Here is an 18,641-nt window from a genome sequence, read left to right as displayed (position 1 = left end):
ATGACTATGTAGGCTGAATCTTTCCTTTATCATAGAGAAGGTAATCAGAGTTCAAGTACCATCAAGCAATAGGGTGGAAAAGTTACACTTTGAGAGATAACAAGTTTGTTTCTAATCCATTTTAGAGAAAACTTGTACTCACTAGTATATTACCAGTTCTGGTACTAGAAAGCCTTGTTATTACACAAAGGAATTATTCAGAATTAAGAGTCAAATTGCTTGTGTAAATCAGCAATGAATGTTTAATTCACATGATGAACAATTCATTTCCTTCCTTTCTATTAGTATCTTTATCTGTTCGATAACAAAATGCTTTGATTAGCCAATAATAAACAGGTGTTATTCAAGACAATTATAAATTAATTTTATTGAGGTCCAAAATTTTATAAATGAGGTCATGAAGGAAAATATTTTGGTATATATTTATATTGAATTTTCTTAATCAATAAAATATAGTGTTTTATTTTTTCACAATCCAATAAAGTGATAATATTTTATACTTTCAAGCACAGGAAACAGGGATAGATTATAATTATCATAAAGTCTGTGTTATGTGGCTTTTCATTTGCATTATCTAATAAGAAAAAAGAAGGATGGGCCTTTTTATTAAGCTATCAAAATGATCTCCTTCTGAGATTATTCTCACTATTCTGATGTTATAAAAATCAGGAAGGACAAATATAATAAAATCATATGTATCCCAGACCTAGTTCATTCCTAAATCTGATCTTACTAATTCTGATGATCAAACAAGTCTTGTGAGAGATGTGACTCTGGGTTTCTAGTTGTTATACCTGAAGAAATGACAGCACAGTTATTAGAATACTTTGGAGAATTACCAATGTGAAACTCTTGCCTATTTACATGAAAAAAAAAAACATGTACTTGTTAAATACAAATAAAATATCATAGAGCATTTCCTTTCCCCCTTTTCGTGGTTATTTAAAAAACACACACTTGGGGCCTGAGCTGTGGCCCAAGCAGTAGGGCATTTGCCTTGCACATACTAACTTAGGACAGACTGCGGTTAGACGCCCCTGCGTCCCATATATGCCTTCAAGCCAGGAGCAATTTCTGAGCTCATGGCCAGGCGTAACCTCTGAGCATAACCAGGTGTGGATCAAAAAGCAAAAATTAATAAAATAAAAAATAAAAAAATAACCACACATACTTAAAAATTCACAGAAGGCAGAAAAATATAAGATATAAAAAGAATTTTCTTCCCATATAGTGAAAATATTTTTTAAGTTTTTGGGGGCCACACGGGGCAGTATTTATGGGTAATTCCTGGCTCTGCACTTAGGAATTGCTTCTGGTGGTGTTCAATATGCTATATGGGATACTGGGGATAGAACAGAGGTTGCAGCATGCAAGACAAATCCTCAAGCTGCTCTGCCCCATATTCTTCAATCATTTTAAAATATCCCCTTGAATTGTATCATTATTGACACTCCAACTAGTGACTTGTATCACTAATGAATCACTAGTGTAATGATTTCACTAATAGTAATCAGAATCTATTACTATCAAAATAGCACTAAGAAAATATCAACAGAAATATAAATATAAGAATATAACCCTGATTCTATGACTAAATATAATAATATTTTTATGTAAATTGCAAAGATAATTTTTTATTTTTGTGAATTTTTAGCAGAGGTTCCTACAATATGTTTAACTGCTTTTTATGAATTTGTGCATCAACATTGATATTTCTGAAATTATAAATTATTCATGGGTGCTAAGCTATTATCTGTCCAAAATAAATACGGTAAAAATTTCTGTATTTTCCGTTTTTTACTATGTTCCCTTGACTCCAATCCTTAAGAAAAACAACCCACTAAAACTTTTGAGGCTAACTTAAACTAGTAAGCATGTGCATGGAACTAGAGAAATGTACTTTTCCCTCAATGTTTAAGGAGTTATATAAGTCTAATGTCTTTAGATTATATTTTGTGCTGCTAAGTATGTACTACAACTGGGGATTTGAGGGACAAAGTAATTGTATTGTACATGGGTTCAGTTTTGTTTTTCTTAATGTTCTTTGGCTGAAAGTTCAAGGCTGGGATATCATCGATGGGACAACCGAGAATTCTGTTTATGGGTGATTGGGCTTCCACTGTAACTTTACCCTGTCCTCTTTCTTTGCATCTTTGTTGTCATAATTAAAATAATAAAAAAAAATTTAAAAAAAAATTTCTGTATTTTATTTATTTACTTATTTGGGTTTTTTTTTTTTTTTTTTTTGGAGCCATATTCAGAAGTGCTCAGAGCTTACTTCTGGCTTTGCTCAGGAATCATTCCTTACATGGCTCAGGATACCAAATGTAGTGTTGGAGATCAAATTCTGTTTAGTTGCATGAAAAGCAAGGACCCTACAAACTGTACTACAAACTGGCTCCTGCCCCAGATTTCTGCATTTTCTTAAGAAATGCTGAGTTACAGTCCTACAGCAAAATATGAGAATGATTATTTTATCTTTTTTAATAGTTCAGGTAACATGATTACAATAATATTAACATTTTTAGTAGCGTACAAAGTTACAATTCCCATCATTGCCAAAGAACACATGACCTTTAACCACTACCTTTCTGTCTTTTCTAGTCTTATTTCATTCATTGTTTCACTCCCTTTGTACATCCTTTCACTACCTGGTAATCAGCTTTACAATCCAGAGCCAAGAGCATATCATCATTTGTTACTATCTGTTTTCTGATTTTTGTCCCTCTGTATTAAATAGAAATCACTTGCATTATTTTTCTTCTTCCTCTACCTTACTTCATTTGACATGATACGCCTTCCAGTTCCATGCCAATTGTCGCAGAAAACTGCAACAATTCGTCTTTGTTTATTCATTTCAATGTACTTAATATAAACTTCATACTTAAATTTTGCTCCTTTGTTTCTACTTTATCAATTTTTCTTGTCAGTGATTTCAACAACTTTAGACAGTACTCTCTAATCTCTTGAAGATCTTTTTCTTTTCTGACCAGAAATTTAATTCTCTGACTTTTTTTTTAACATCTTCATGAGTATTTTTCCTCTTCTTTTCTGCAACACCCAACAATTCTGCTATCCATAAAAAATGTAAATGCCTCTTTTACCTTTGCCTATTTTGGTGCCATCTTCTCTATATGGAATATGCTATCTCTACAACATAGTCATTACTTAGAATGCTGAATGTAGGTCAATGGATGTTGCTGTGAAAAGTATTATGAAGAGTAAATATATAGATTCTTAGTGCTTATTTAGCAAAAATACAAAATATGCAAAGCTGCTTTGAGAAAAATAGTGACTGTGTGGTAGATCATTTCTTGATTAGTTCACTCCAAAAAGGCATTAAGGAAATAAAGACTTAATTTGTACACATAATATATATAACATATTTGTAACAATTAAAATATCAGTTTTCTAATTGACTTGTGATGCCAGTTTTACCATTCTGCACAGAATCAAGATTTATGGGGGTTAAGAAGACTTTTAATTAAAAACATATTTATAGAGTATTCAACTTTTCCCAAATTGATGTGCAGACTAATTCTTCTCAGATTGAGTGATTTGCTTACAAAGTAGACCTAGTGATTTACTTGCTTCTATAAAATAGAACATTGTGAAAGTAACAGCGCATGATGCCTAGCCCTATAACTCTCTCCTAGAAAACATTGTTACAATGTTTTCTAAGAGGACTGTATGGCACAAACAGAACCCACTAAAAAGAATTAAGTCCACTGGCCCAAAAATATGCGAGAACATTTTAAAAGAAAATATAATGGCCACAATTGAGGCTTTATGGTAAGTAGCTTTGTACCTCGTGAAAGTCCTTGAAATAGAATATTCAAACTTCTTCCAGTTTAGAAGCTCACAGAAACTGACCTAATTAAAGTTTGCTGCTTTAAACATCTAAGTTGTATGAGCCAGATTCAAAGGAGAACAAATATAACCAAGGTATTATATCTTTAAAACATTTGTTAATAAAAATAATTGTTGTCTAAAGACCAGTCCTCTACTATAGCCCACGGTGACTTATCATCCTTTCATAGTCAATGATTCTATCTCTTTTGCTTTATTTTATTTTATTTTGAGGGGGGGTTTTGGGGTCACACCTTGCAGCGCTCAGGGGCTACTCCTGGCTCTATGCTCAGAAATCACCACTGGCAGTCACGGGGACCATATGGAATGCTGGGATTCGAACGACCGTCCTTCTGCATGAAAGGCAAACTCCTTACCTCCATGCTATCTCTCTGGCCTCCTCTTTTGCTTTATTACAGAAACTAGGGGCAGGAAGGAAACCTCATGTTACCATATTACCTCATAGAAGAGGAAGACTACCTGCCCTATTCTGCAATTCATTTTACTTAATCTATTGAACCATTTATAGAGTAAGAAAAATGAAGGAAAAATGAACAAATAATTATCGACAACTCAATAAATTTAGATATTGGACTAGGTAAAATCAATACCTACACAAGAAAATATTGATAATTTTTATTTATTACTTTTAATTTAAGGTATTGTATTATTTACTTAGAAATAGATAAATTCTTTAATTAAATCACCATGAGCTATATAGTTACAAAGTTGTTCATGTTGAGTTTCAGTCATAATGTACAACACCATTCACCAGTACTTTTTCCTGTCATCAATATTCCCAGTTCTCCCACCCTTTCTCTGCCCTCTTCCCTCTTTACCTCTGTGGCAGACATTTTTCTTGTCTCTCTTTTTTTATTTCTTTTTAGACACTATGGTTTTACAATATCAGTACTAAAGGCGTATCATAAATATCATTTTATCTCTTTTCAGCACCCAGTTCTTGTCCAGAATGATCATTCCCAACTATCATTGTCATAGTGCTTCCTTCTCTGACCTTACTTAGTGCACTCCCCTACTACTTGTGGTAAGCTTCCTATCATGGACTGGTCTTCTGGCTGTCTCTATTATCTTTAAATCTTATCACCATACTAACATTTTTTTTTACTATCTCAAAATTGAGAGGAATTATTCTATGTCTATCCCTCTTTCTCTGACCCATTTTATTCAGTATCAGTAAATACTACTATGAGGAATATATATTACAGGCCTAGAAACACAAGGCAGAAATGCTCTCTGCACTATTATGTTTATTACATCACTATTCTTAATGGCTAGAATCTGGAAACAACCCAAGATCCCAAAGATGAATGTCTAGAGAAACTGTGGTACAATCTACAAAATGGAATATTACACAGCTGTTAGGGAAAGTGAAGTGATAAAGATTTTCTAAAAGGGCTCATTATTCTTTGTTATAAATGTTGCTACTCCTACTCTGTTTATTATATGGAGTGTGTGCACAAATAAATTTCTGTTGGCCATAAATCTCAGATCCTCTTGCCTGTATCTCTCATGTTTTTTGCTGGATTTGACAATTAAATCTGGATATTACAATTAAAATATCAGCAAATCAAATACATAATACAATTGCCATCAAATATGGTTTCCATTCTTAATTCTTTTACCACATTTTTATCAAAATAAACCATTCTCCTTTTTATCTCTGATGACTGAAATTTTATTCACCCTGTTTATTCACCATAAACATCATCTAACCAATATCAAATAAAGTGTTAAGAACATTTATGGAAAGTATAATTTTTCTTTTTTTTGGGGGGTGGGCCACACCCGGCCTTGCTCAGGGGTTACTCCTGGCTGTCTGCTCAGAAATAGCTCCTGGCAGGCACCGGGGCCCATACGGGACACCGGAATTCGAACCAACCACCTTTGGTCCTGGATTGGCTGCTTGCAAGGCAAATGCCGCTGTGCTATCTCTCCAGGCCCGAAAGTATAATTTTTCAAAAGGGGTTGTGAATAAGGAAGAAACAGCACTGGTATAAATGTTGACTAAATAGTTCTTGTGAAAAAAATTACTAGTATAAAATATTCCTATTTTCTTCTTGCACAAGATTTATTTCATTTGGGTATTATTATTTTACTTTATTTTGTTTTCTTTCATGCCTATCTGTGCTCAGAGTCACTCCTGACTGCACCTAAAAATCATTTCTGGCAGGTTTGGGGGACCATCTGGGATGGCGGAGGTTGAACCTGGTCAGCCACATGCAAGACAAATGCCCTACTGGCTTTACTATTTCTCTGGACCCTGGAGATTTCATTTATCTTTCAAGTCAACATGAATCGTTATTTGCAGTTACACTTTTCTGCAATGTCAGATGCAATATGAAACCTATGGTCCAAGCAGTCACATTTTAGTAACAAATCACAATGAGATAAATGATTAATTTTATAATTTATTATATATTATATTGATAATATAAATGATTAATTTTATAATTATTACTTTAAATAAAAATTTTATGTAAAAGATACAATTACTAATGTTAGAAAACAAGTTTCTGAAATAAATGAAACAGCTTCTCTAATTACTATGAAATACAACCTGGTTTGAACCCTGAGACTGACTTGACTTATTTACCAACCTGTCGTAAAGTTGGACTGAAATATATGCTCACTATGTACTTGGCCAAGGATTTGTGATGTTGCTGCCTTTTTAAATAAAAATTTCTTCTATATGCCTTAAATGAAAGACAAAACCTTATATAACTGTAACTTTTTCTGCTACATAAAAGAAATACCTTATATATTTATTACTGGCGAAATGAAATTTTAAAAAAGTTACTACTAGCATATCCAAAACCCATCCACTTTTCTAAAGAAATCAGCTCAGATAGCAGGGAATGGTCTTAGGCTCTCCCCAAAACTCAGTAGAAGTTTGATAAAAGAATGGGAAGCTTGAAAAATGTTGGAGAGATTAAAGCATGTCATACATTGTCCAACAGCTTAACCAGAAGTGATCCTTGAGCATAAAACAAAAAGAAAGGCCTGCACACAGATGGTGTTGTCCTAAGCCCCAATATCCAATCTATTATATAAACAAAATGCCAAATATTTAAGCAAATAGACCAGAATCAAATGAGAAAGGATATAAGCTTATGAATTAGCATGTTAGGGGAGATGAATGATATGAAAGAGCAGGGTTTTTGGAAGCATTTAATAATTTGACAAAATTAAAAGAGACTGTTCTAAATTCTCTTCTGAGTTCTTTATCCTTAGGATACTTTTCCTGAAGTTACAATAAAATATTTACATTGCTATTCAATGATTTGGGACTATAGCTTCTTTAAAATGAAATTATACACACAAAAGACTATAATAATTTATTTTATAATATATGAATTAATTTATAAATATATAAATTATATATGATAGAATTTTATATGGATTGCATACATTTTTATATTTTGTGTTTAAGAAAAGATGTAGACCTAACTTTAAATTGTTCTTTATCTTTAAATATATCAAAGCCATTAGAATCTAAGCAACAAACTATTTTATGTTACTGGTAATATAGTAAGCTTTCCAAAGTAGATATATAAGATTGAAATTCAATAAATAGACATTAAAACACAGTATAAGATAAAAAAAATGGGAAAGCTTACCTTTCCACAATTACTTTATTTAACTTTTTCTTCTATGATGTTCTATTGTTCCTATTTCGTCCTCATTTGTTTCCAAGAGTTTTGCCCCAGGCCTTGTCCTTCATTAATATTAATCTATTTAGTCTCTTTGTGACATTTATCATTATTGTTTTGGTGTAATAGAATTTGTTTTTGAGATTTGTCATTGAGTACCAGGCTTCTCTGAGCTGATTTTGTCAGGCTCTTTTTCTTCTTAACTTCATCATTATGTGGTTAGTCCCTTGGAATACAACTAGTTTCTATTTCTAAACAGGCCTTTGCACGTGCTTTGATAAAAAGCAACAAAGGGTGTTTTTGTTTTCTCTAGAAAGACACTCTGTTACCTTAGGACATATTTTTCTGGAAGCAAATAAAGCTTTAGGAGCTGAAAATAGAGATTCACAGTGTTTTAATTCAATCATTTACTTTTATAGAGCAAAGATTTCAATGAACAAGTGATTTGATATATCTTCATATATAAAGAGCTAATATTTGTCATTTCTCAGTGAACTATTGGCTTAAGATCAAAAAGTCCATTATAATCACATAAATCTGGCACCTGCACAATGAATATGTATAGTCAAATATATTAAATTTTAATAAGGAATGTATTTAATTTATTAATAAAAGTAACTATTTAATGATTAAAAACTCATTCAACTGAGAAGTAGTAATCTCACTATAAAGATAATTAGATCATAGTGAAGGTTTTTTTTTAAAGAAACCGAGATAGTATAGAAGGTATGGTGCTTGCCTTCCATATAACCAACTTGAATTTATATATATCGTCTCCTATGCCTCATCAAGAGTAATCCCTAGGTGCAGAGCTAAGAGTAAGCCCTGAGTACAGCTAGTTGTGGCCAAAAACCCAAAGTAACCAAACCAAACAAAAACATGTACAAAAAAAATAACCTCTAAAAATTAGCAGAAAAAATACACACCAAATTTTTATTACTTTTTGTTGAGTTTCAGTTTGTGATAAACCTTATTGTGTGTGGCTAAATGTGTCAAGGAAGAAAGCAGTTATATGTCCAAGAAATGCTTGTCAGAGTAATTTTAGAAGGAATTATATAAGACATTGCATATTTTATTGTATATATAATAACATATACAATAAATTATATAAAATATAAATATGTGGAGCATAAAAATATAGTCAATATAAATATTATATTTGCCTTCTAAATATAATACAATTAAATATATGTAATATAAAACAGTAAATGCAATATAAATATATACTATATAAAATATTGTTTAAATCTTGCCTTTAATTTCTTTATGAGCAACATCTTCCACTGAAAAACTAACAAATATCTTGAAAAGAATGCATGCACACAATTTAACTTGAGTTCAAAAAAATTACAGTTAAACCAAATTTTATTAAAGCATAAATTTTCTATGAATTCCCAACTCACAGTAATGAATGTTGTCAAATGTTTCCTGCTGTGAAAAAAATAATACATTTAGAATATATCCTTCTTTTATTTTTTCTTAGTTAAATAACAATAATTTACAAAGTTATGGATAGTTGAGATTTAAGTAAATAATATTTTAACACTAATCCTACCACCAATTTTAGCTCCCATCACCCATATTTTCTTATTTTATCATCTGTCTTCCCTTCTGCAGGCCTCCTCCTGATGCCTTGAAAAATAAATTACAAATTTTAGTGATTACCACTTAGTTTTCATGTTTTAGTGTTATTAAGTTTATGCTTTGAATTTATAGCTATACCACTCTCATATCATAAATATAGCCAATGCCCAAATCCCTGTTCTCTCATTACTTCCCTTTAGCATCTTCTTCCTTCCTGATTTGAATTCTTTCTTTCTCTGTATTCTGTCCTCCCAAGGCTCTGTGATTAAGGGTGATCTAGGCATCCTCCATCACTACATTACATTTCCTCATCTAATTATTCTATATACCACAAATAAGTGAGATAATTCTGTGTTTGACTTTCTTCTTCTGGCTTACTTGACTCAACATATCTTCCAGTACAAACCAGTTTGCAGCAAATTGATTTTTTTCCTTGCAGCTGCATAGTATTCCATTGTGTATATGTATAACATCTTCATTTTCCATTCATCTGTGTTTGTACATCTAGTTTAATTCCATATCTTATCCATACCTATTGTACTCATTGCATCAATAAATATTGGTGAGCATATGCCCTTTCAAATGAATGGTCAAAATACTGGAGTAGATATGCAAAAGTGAAATCGATGGACCATATGGCAGGGCAATTCTAAATTAATTGAAGACTCTCCATGCTTTTTTTCCCCAAAGGAATTGAACCAGACAACATAACCAGTAAATGGGAGTTTCTTTTTCAGCACATCTCTGCCAGCACAGATTGTTTCTACTATTTTCACTTGTATGAGTAGAATATCTTGTATATTTAAATGGAAAGGTAAATCAAAACTATAATTATAAATCATGCCATACTATTGAGTATGGTACATATAAAATACCAGAGAAAAATAGACACTGGTGAGCATCTAGGGAAAAGTAGTTCTGGAATTCTATTAATAGGAATATAGATTTATTAAATCAATATGAAAAAAGATAGGAGTACTCCTTCAAAAATTAAATACCTATATGATCTAGAAATACTACTATGAGGCACATCACTGAGGAATATATTCCTAGCAGTATTATTTACTATACTTTAAACTTATAATCAAGCTGAGAGTTCATTGACAATTTACTGAAATAAGATTGTTATACATACTCCATGGATTATTCTTCAATTGAAAATGGGAAAAAATACCTTTTAGAAAAAAAGTTGATAGTTTTTATTCTGACTGCACTAATGTTATTATTCTAAGTGAAATAAGTGTGAAAGTGAAGACAGTTATTGGATAATTTTACTAATGTATGAAATATTAATGAAGTTAATGCACTGGCAAAAGCAAAGAAAACTACTATATGTCATAAAAGCTATAATGGATACTGAAGGAAAGGGGGAGAGTGGTATGGGTAGAGAGTGTTTTTGGTAGTAAAAAGGCACTGGAAATTGGTGGTGGGTATGACAACCTTCACTCATATAAAAGTAAAGCTATATATATATATAGTATATATATATATATATAGTATATATAGTATAGTAAAGCTATACTCCCATAATTGTATAGTATTGTTAAAATTGTAAATCGTTTTAAATAAAAAATAATTAAATTGTGTGTGAGATAATAATAGGAAAAGAGGAACACACAGGCACAGATAAACAGAGAGGACAACAAAGAACTTCAACTCTCAATTACCTGGACATATAGAGTGTAGAAAAATCAAAATGACAGTCATCTGGTTGTCTACTTACCAATACAAAATTTTCTTCTACTGATATATAGAAAATTTAAATAAGAAGACAAGTGAATCTAGAAAAGAATATAAAGCAAGATTTCTAGGAGATCATGGTTGATGAAATCAAAATAGTAAGAACAATGTTTTCCAAAAAGAAAAGACCAGGCCCATATGTATTTACTAGTGAATTCTTTCAAAACTTCCAAGAGGACCTACTGTCAATTCTTTTGAAACTCTTCTAGGAAGTTGAAGAAACAGAAACACTCCCCAAGAGATTCTATAAAGCTAACATCACCTGGATAACAAAAGCAGACAGACGCCACAGGAAAAAATTTTCAGGTCAATACATTTGATGAATAAATTGAAAAAAATCCTTAACAAAATACTATAAATAGAATCTAACAGTTCATCAAGAAGTTTATACACCATGAACAATTAGGATTCAATCTATAAAAGGATGGTGTAAATCAATGAATATGTAAAAAAATAAAAAATCATATGATTGTATCAATAGATGCAGAGAATGCATTTGACAAGTTCGAGCACCCTTTCATGAAAAAAGCACTTAACAAGATAGGAATTAAAGGGACTTTTCTCAATATAGTCACAGCAATTTAACATAAGGCCAAGGCAAACATTATCCTAAATGAGCAAAAACTAATAGCCTTTCCTCTAAGTTCTGGTACAAGAAAAGTTTTCTTTCTCTTGCTGCTACTACTACTCAGTAAAACAGTGTAGATACTTGCCATAACAATAAGGCAAGAAAAATATATCAAGGGCATCCAGATATAAAAAAGAAGTCAAGCTCTCACTGTTTGCAGATATGACACTATATGCTATATATACATATACTATATGTAGAAAATCCTAAAAACTCTACCAAAAAATTTCTAGAAATAATAGATTTCTATAGTAAAGTGAAAAACTACAAAATCAATGCACAAAAATCCATGGCTATATAATATACAAATAAAGAAATCGAAAAGGGTCATTAAAAAAACAATCCTATTCACAATTGTGTCTCAGAAAACCAAGTAACTTGGATGGTAGAATATACAACAAAAACTAGAAAACATTGCTTAAATAATAAAAGAGGGCCAAAATAGAAACACATACCCTGCTCATGGATTGGGAAGATTTAGATCATTAAAATGTCAATACTTCCCAAAGCATCGTACGGATTTAATGCAGTCTCTATAAGAATACCCATGGCATTTTTCAAAGAAGTGGATCACACTCTTCTGAAATTCATTTTAAACAATGAAAATACATGAATATCTAAAGAATTTTTTGGGAAAAAAATATTGAAGGCATCATTTTCACAACCTTAAATTGTACTATAAAGCAGCTGTAATTAAAACATCATATACTGGAATAAGAAATGACCCTCAGATAAATGGAATATACTTTTATATTCTGAGACTGTTCCACAGGTATATGATAAATTAATCTTTGATGATGGAGAAAGAAATACAAAGTAGAGAAGGAAACCCTCTTCAACAGTGTTGTTTAGAAAACTGGTCAACTATATGCAAAAAAAGCAAACTCATTTCTATTTAATGCCATGCACAATAGTCAAATCAAAATAAATTAAAGAAGTTTATATCAGACCTGAAACCATACGGTACATAGAGGAAAACATAACCAGAACACACCATGAAAATGAATCTAAAGGTATCTTTAATGATAAAACACCACTGCCTAAGCAAGTGGTAGCATAGATAAACTAATGAACTACATTAAACTTAGAAAGTTCTGTACCTCAAAGGACACAGTGACTGACTAAGATACACTGACTAAGATACAAACACTCCACAGGAGTGTAGAAGTTATTCACCTAATAACTATCTGATAAAGGGCTAATATGTAAGCTATACTGGCACCAGTAGAATTCAGCCTGAAAAAAAAAAAATCTAACCCAACTCACAAATAAGGTGAAGAGGGGCCAGAGTGGTAACGCAAGCGGTAAGGCGTCTGCCTTGCCTGAGCTAGCCTAGGATGGCCACAGTTCAATCCCCAGTGTCCAATGTAGTCTCCCAAGCCAGGAGCGATTTCTGAGCATATAGCCAGGAGTGGCCCCTGAGCATTATCGGGTATGGCCCCAAAACAAACGAACAAAAAAAGAAAAGAAAGAAAGAAAATGAGGTGAAGAAATTAACAGACAATTCCTCAAAAAAAATACATTTTGCAAAAAGCACATGAAAAAATGCTTCAGATTACTAATTATCGAGTATATGTGAATCAAAACAACAGTAAGGTATCATCTCACAACAGAGACTGGAACACATTATAAAAAACCACAACCAGTTCTGGTGTGGATGCAAGGAGAAAGGACTTTCACTGCTGGTGGGAACACCAACTTGTTCAGCTTTTTTGATAAACAATCTGGGTATTCTTCAAAAAAAAAAAAAACTGGAAATTTATTTCACATATTATCAAGCCACTCCTAGGAACACAAAAACACAGTACAAAAAATGCCATCTGCACTCCTATGTTTATTGCACTATTTACAATAGCCTAATCTAGAAATAGCCCAATACCTGAAAACAGATGAGTGGCTAAAGAAACTGTTGTACATCTATACAATGTAATACTATGCTGCTTTTAGAAAAAATAAAGTCATGAAATTTGCTAATATATGAATGGATATAGAGATTATAATCATGGGCAAAATGTGTCAGAGGGAGACAAACAATAATCTCACTTATTTGTGGAGTATAAGAATAATAATATATATTATGGAAATATTATCTAGAGACAATAGAGAAGAGGTCCATCAGAACCTGTACATGATAGGAAACTTGTCACAAATAGCAAAGCTGTGTGTGCAGTTATGTTAAAAAAAATGAAACAATATAATAATGATAGTTGAAACTAATCACTCTGGACAATAACTGGGTGTTGAATGGAAATAAAATGATGTGCATGGTAACCCTTTTCTGACAAACATGCAAACTATAGTGTCTAAAAAGGAGAGAAAGAAACAAAATGGCTATCCCAGACAGTCAGGTAGCTAGAGGGGACACTGGTATTGGAAAATATTCATAGGTAAAGGGAGGTATACATTATAAGACTGAAACAACTTTGTAGCATGGAGTTTAAAAGAAAAGAGAGAAAAAAATAATTCAGACATTTTTTTCACACTATATGTATAAAAATCATTATAAAATAGATTTAAAATGAATATCATACCTGAATCCATAAACTATATTGAGTTAAGTACAGATACAGCACCATGCCATTTAATATCATAGAAGTATATTTAACTATTCAATGCCTCTGGCCATGTAAATAGAAGCGAAGTAGTCCTATTTATACTACATCAGATTAAGAAGAGTCTGGACCATCAAAGAAATTATGACCAGAACAAAAAGACATCCCACAGACCGGGAGACAGTATTTTCCCACCACTGATTCCATTTTGTCAACATTCAACATTAACATAGTATACATTTGAGACGCCATTTTCAGGGAGGGACTTCAGAGCATAAAAACCGGCTAAGCTTTGTAAAAGCCGGCTCCCTGTGTGTGACACCAGGCGGGGAAAATCCGCGAAAGTACACCGGCCCAGTGGGGCTCAACTGTGAAAGACTGTGAGTGTGACCTGTCTATGTCTGTCTACTGTCCTCTTGCGTGAAACTCTTGCGAGTGGGGCAAAAAGAGCCTCCAGAAACCTCGCTCGCCCAGACGCCATTTTCAGGGAGGGACTTCAGAGCATAAAAACCGGCTAAGCTTTGCAAAAGCCGGCTCCCTGTGTGTGACACCACGCGGGGAAAATCCGTGAAAGTACACCGGCCCAGTGGGGCTCAACTGTGAAAGACTGTGAGTGTGACCTGTCTATGTCTGTCTACTGTCCTCTTGCGTGAAACTCTTGCGAGTGGGGCAAAAAGAGGCTCAGAGGAGCATGGCCGCTTCGCTACGCGGCCGTGCACTCTTTCTAAGGAAAGAACTCCATTGCAACAAGAAGGAAAAATCACACTAAGAACAGCACTATATCACAGAAGCAAACATTTCTCTCTGGACTGTCTTCTCTGTTGCATGCTCGAGCCTAAGATTTGACCCAGTGTGAGGCTTCATCCACGGAGGACTCCCCTCCCTTAGAGGCAAGTCAGCCCATCCAGAAAGGGAGGAGCCAGAGGAGTGTGCTGCCTACATCATATAGACAATGAATAACACCACAACATGTAGAAAAACCCACAATACAAGTGTGACAATGGGGAAACAATGCAGGCCAGCATCAGACATAGAGAATGAAGATGACAATTCTGAGGACCAGATAATGACTGAACAACTAATCAACCTCTCAGATAAGGACTTTAGACTAGCAATATGGAAGGTGCTCAACAGACTCCAAGAAACCATGGATCGAGTTGAACAGAACACTAATAAGAACCAAGAAAATATGAAGGCAGAAATGACAAAACTCCAAACTGAAATAACATGTCAACTAACAGGACTGAAAAAGTCAGTAAACGAAGTGAATGACAAAATGGATAAGCTCTGGGACAGGGTATCAGAAGCTGAGAATAGACTTGGTGCTGTGGAAGATGAGATACATAACAATTCCATACAGCAGGAGAGATTAGACAAAAAACTTAAAGCAAATGAGCAGACAATGGAAAAATTAGTCAAAGAATGGGAACAGACGAAAATAGAAGTCTATGATAAGATCAACAGAAACAACTTAAGAATCATTGGAGTCCCAGAGACCCAGGAAGAAAATTTCCAGGAAGAATCAATGTTCAAGAACATCATTAAAGAGAAACTTCCAGAGCTAAAGAATATATGTGATCAAATCCTGCATGCCCGAAGAGTACCAACCAAAAGAGACCCCAGAAAAACCACCCCAAGACACATCCTAGTCACAATGACAAATCCCACAGATAGAGACAGAATTCTGAAAACAGCAAGATCAAAAGGGGAAATCACATTCAAGCAAGCTTCCCTGAGATTTACAGCAGACCTGTCACCAGAAACACTCAATGCCAGAAAGCAGTGGTGGGATATTGTGACAAGACTGAATGAAATGAATGCTTCACCCAGAATACTATACCCAGCAAAACTCACTTTCCGGTTTGATGGAAGAATACATGGTTTCACAGAAAAAAAAACAGCTCAGAAACTTCACAGACACAAAACCAGTCTTAAGAGAAAAACTGAAAGACCTAATCTAAGACAAGACTATCCAAAAGACACACCAAATTTTGAAATAAAGATGGCGATAAATCCCAGGACAATTCTTTCTCTCAACGTCAATGGACTAAATGCACCAGTTAAGAGACACAGAGTGGCTAAATGGATCAAAAAACTCAATCCAACCTTCTGCTGCCTACAAGAAACGCACCTGAATAGTCAGAACAAACATAGACTCAAAATAAAAGGCTGGAGAAAAATTATCCAAGCAAACAACACCCATAAAAAAGCTGGAGTGGCCATACTAATATCAGATAATGCAAACTTTATACTCAGGAAGGTTGTAAGGGACAAAGACGGACATTTTATATTAATCAAGGGGTATGTAGAGCAGGAAGAATTCACTCTCCTAAACGTATATGCACCGAATGAGGGGCCAGCAAAATATTTAATACAACTGTTGACAAATCTGAAAAATAATATCAACAACAACACAATAATTGTGGGGGACCTCAACACGGCTTTGTCAACACTGGACAGGTCAACCAGACTGAAACCCAACAAGAATATACTAGACCTGAGGAGAGAAATGGAAGAAAGAGGCCTAGTGGATATATATAGGACACTCCATCCCCAGAAACCTGGATACACATTCTTTTTTTTTTTTTTTTTTTTTTTGTGTGTGTGTTTGTACATGTGAATTTATTATAATCACATGTAGACACAGTCTCACAAAAGCTGGAAATTTCTGGCACTTAACATATAGCTCACTTGAATAACTAAAGAGAACAGATCTTGATTTCGGTTAAGGTGAAAGGCATGAAAATTCAAAACCTCTATAAAGACTCCTAAGGTTTTTGTTTTAGAAATAATGTGATGTTCTAATAAAGATCGACCAGCTTGAACATTGGTCCCAGTCCAGACCTAGCTCATCAAGTCCACTGTAAAGAACTTCTACTTAAACATGAAGTTTATTATGACTTGAAGCAAAATCAGGAGGAATATGATGAAATAGTCTTTTTGCTGCAGGAAATAATCCGTGGCAGGTGTACTTGAAGTAAAGTGATTTCGAAGAACCATAACACTTCTTTTAATTTCTTCCTGCGTTTGTTTTATAGACTCAATTGAATTTTGAATATCTCCAAGTTCTATGCCTTTCTTTCTTCTTGTACTTGGTTTGACTGATTGAGCTTCACTTCCAGACGAATCCTGGATATCAGGTTCTGGGGATGAATAGCCTTTTGCCACTTTTTTCTGTTGCCTGGTTGGCTTATGTTTCATTTTGGGGACACTAACCATGGGGGTGCGGTGTTTCACTTTGGTCTGGATAACACCATCTTTTTCAAACTGTATCATATCATTAAGTGGGTCCCACGGGCGAGTATCTGCAAACTTGTAATGCCATTCGCCTGTGAGTGAATCAAGTTCAAATAATTTGCAGCTCCACTCTATATTCTTAGTCTTCCGGTCTCTGGCAGATTGTCTCTGAGCTTCTTCCAAAACATACTTTTCTTGAGTGGCTTCTGTTTGGTCTTTGGCATTTATGGCTCGAGTCACCCGTTGCCAGAGTTTTTCTGATTCAAATTCTCCTTGTTCTTCGAACTTTACTGTGTATCTTATTAGTCTTCTCTGCTTAATGTCTGGTGTTGGGTTCCAGAATACTTCTGAACTATCAGTCTTCTTTTCATTAATAAAAACTTCACTATCCCAATGGCCTTCCAAAGTAGCTAGGACTTCTTTTCCCAATTTAAGTTTCCCTGATATTTGGTTAACATAGTCACTACTACCTAGAAATGGCTTTAGTTTGAATTCAAGTACTGCACTATATCCAGTTTTCTGACATGTAATATTGACAGTTCCACCAAGCTCCAGTGTCATGGTGCCATAAAGAATTCCTTTACAGTGAGCATATGGCATTGTCATTACATAATCTTCACCTCTGTTCAAGAAAGTTAACCGTGCTTCTCCTTCCAATATTGCAGACAACGAGTTTCCATAGAACTTGGACTTAGCAAGGATACTGCCACTAAGGCAAAATCCATCCTTTCGGTTACTAACATAAAAGGCAGATATCGGTGGATGATGGGACACCTATTCAGCAATATAAAAGGTTTTGCTGTTTGTTCTGGGATGAATCCACAAACAACGGAAAGTCTCACCAAGTATAGGATTATAAGGTTTCTTCAGTCCCTTTGGCTTTTTATAGAAGCCTGACAAATACCATTTCACGACTTTCTTCAACCGGAAATAAGGATTTTCTTCAAGAGCAGCCTCAGACAGGAAATCTGCATGATAATAGTAATCAGAAAGCTTTGTATGGCTTATTACGTGCTAATAATCTTCACAGTGGTGACAACTTCCAGTTAAACGATAGTGAAATTGAACGACAGCATTTTAAGGACCAAGATATGTATTCTGATAAATCTGATAAGGAAAACGATCAAGAGCATGATGAATCTGATAATGAAGTGATGGGGAAAAGTGAAGAAAGTGACACAGATACGTCTGAGAGGCAAGATGACTCATATATTGAACCTGAACCAGTTGAACCTTTAAAAGAGACGACCTACACTGAACAGAGCCATGAAGAACTGGGAGAGGCAGGTGAGGCTTCTCAAACAGAAACTGTTTCTGAAGAAAACAAAAGCCTTATCTGGACTTTGTTGAAACAAGTCCGTCCTGGCATGGACCTGTCCA

At 34.0% G+C, this 18,641-nt stretch overlaps 1 protein-coding gene and 1 pseudogene across 1 annotated transcript; one reads left to right on the top strand and one right to left on the bottom strand.

The window, feature by feature from the left end:
• The first annotated feature begins 630 nt into the window (after positions 1-630).
• Positions 631-750, top strand: LOC126004966 (uncharacterized; annotated as a pseudogene).
• Positions 751-16,613: 15,863 nt separating this feature from the next.
• On the bottom strand, positions 16,614-18,394 carry LOC126004364 (oxysterol-binding protein-related protein 8-like). Its single transcript, XM_049770808.1, is given in 2 exon segments — positions 16,614-18,275; positions 18,383-18,394. Coding segments are annotated over 2 exon segments (1,389 nt in total). The 3' UTR covers positions 16,614-16,898.
• Between the last annotated feature and the right edge of the window lie 247 nt (positions 18,395-18,641).

Source organism: Suncus etruscus, chromosome 3, assembly GCF_024139225.1.
Source record: "Suncus etruscus isolate mSunEtr1 chromosome 3, mSunEtr1.pri.cur, whole genome shotgun sequence".
Taxonomy (NCBI): domain Eukaryota; kingdom Metazoa; phylum Chordata; class Mammalia; order Eulipotyphla; family Soricidae; genus Suncus; species Suncus etruscus.
This window is presented reverse-complemented; position numbering and strand designations above follow the sequence as displayed.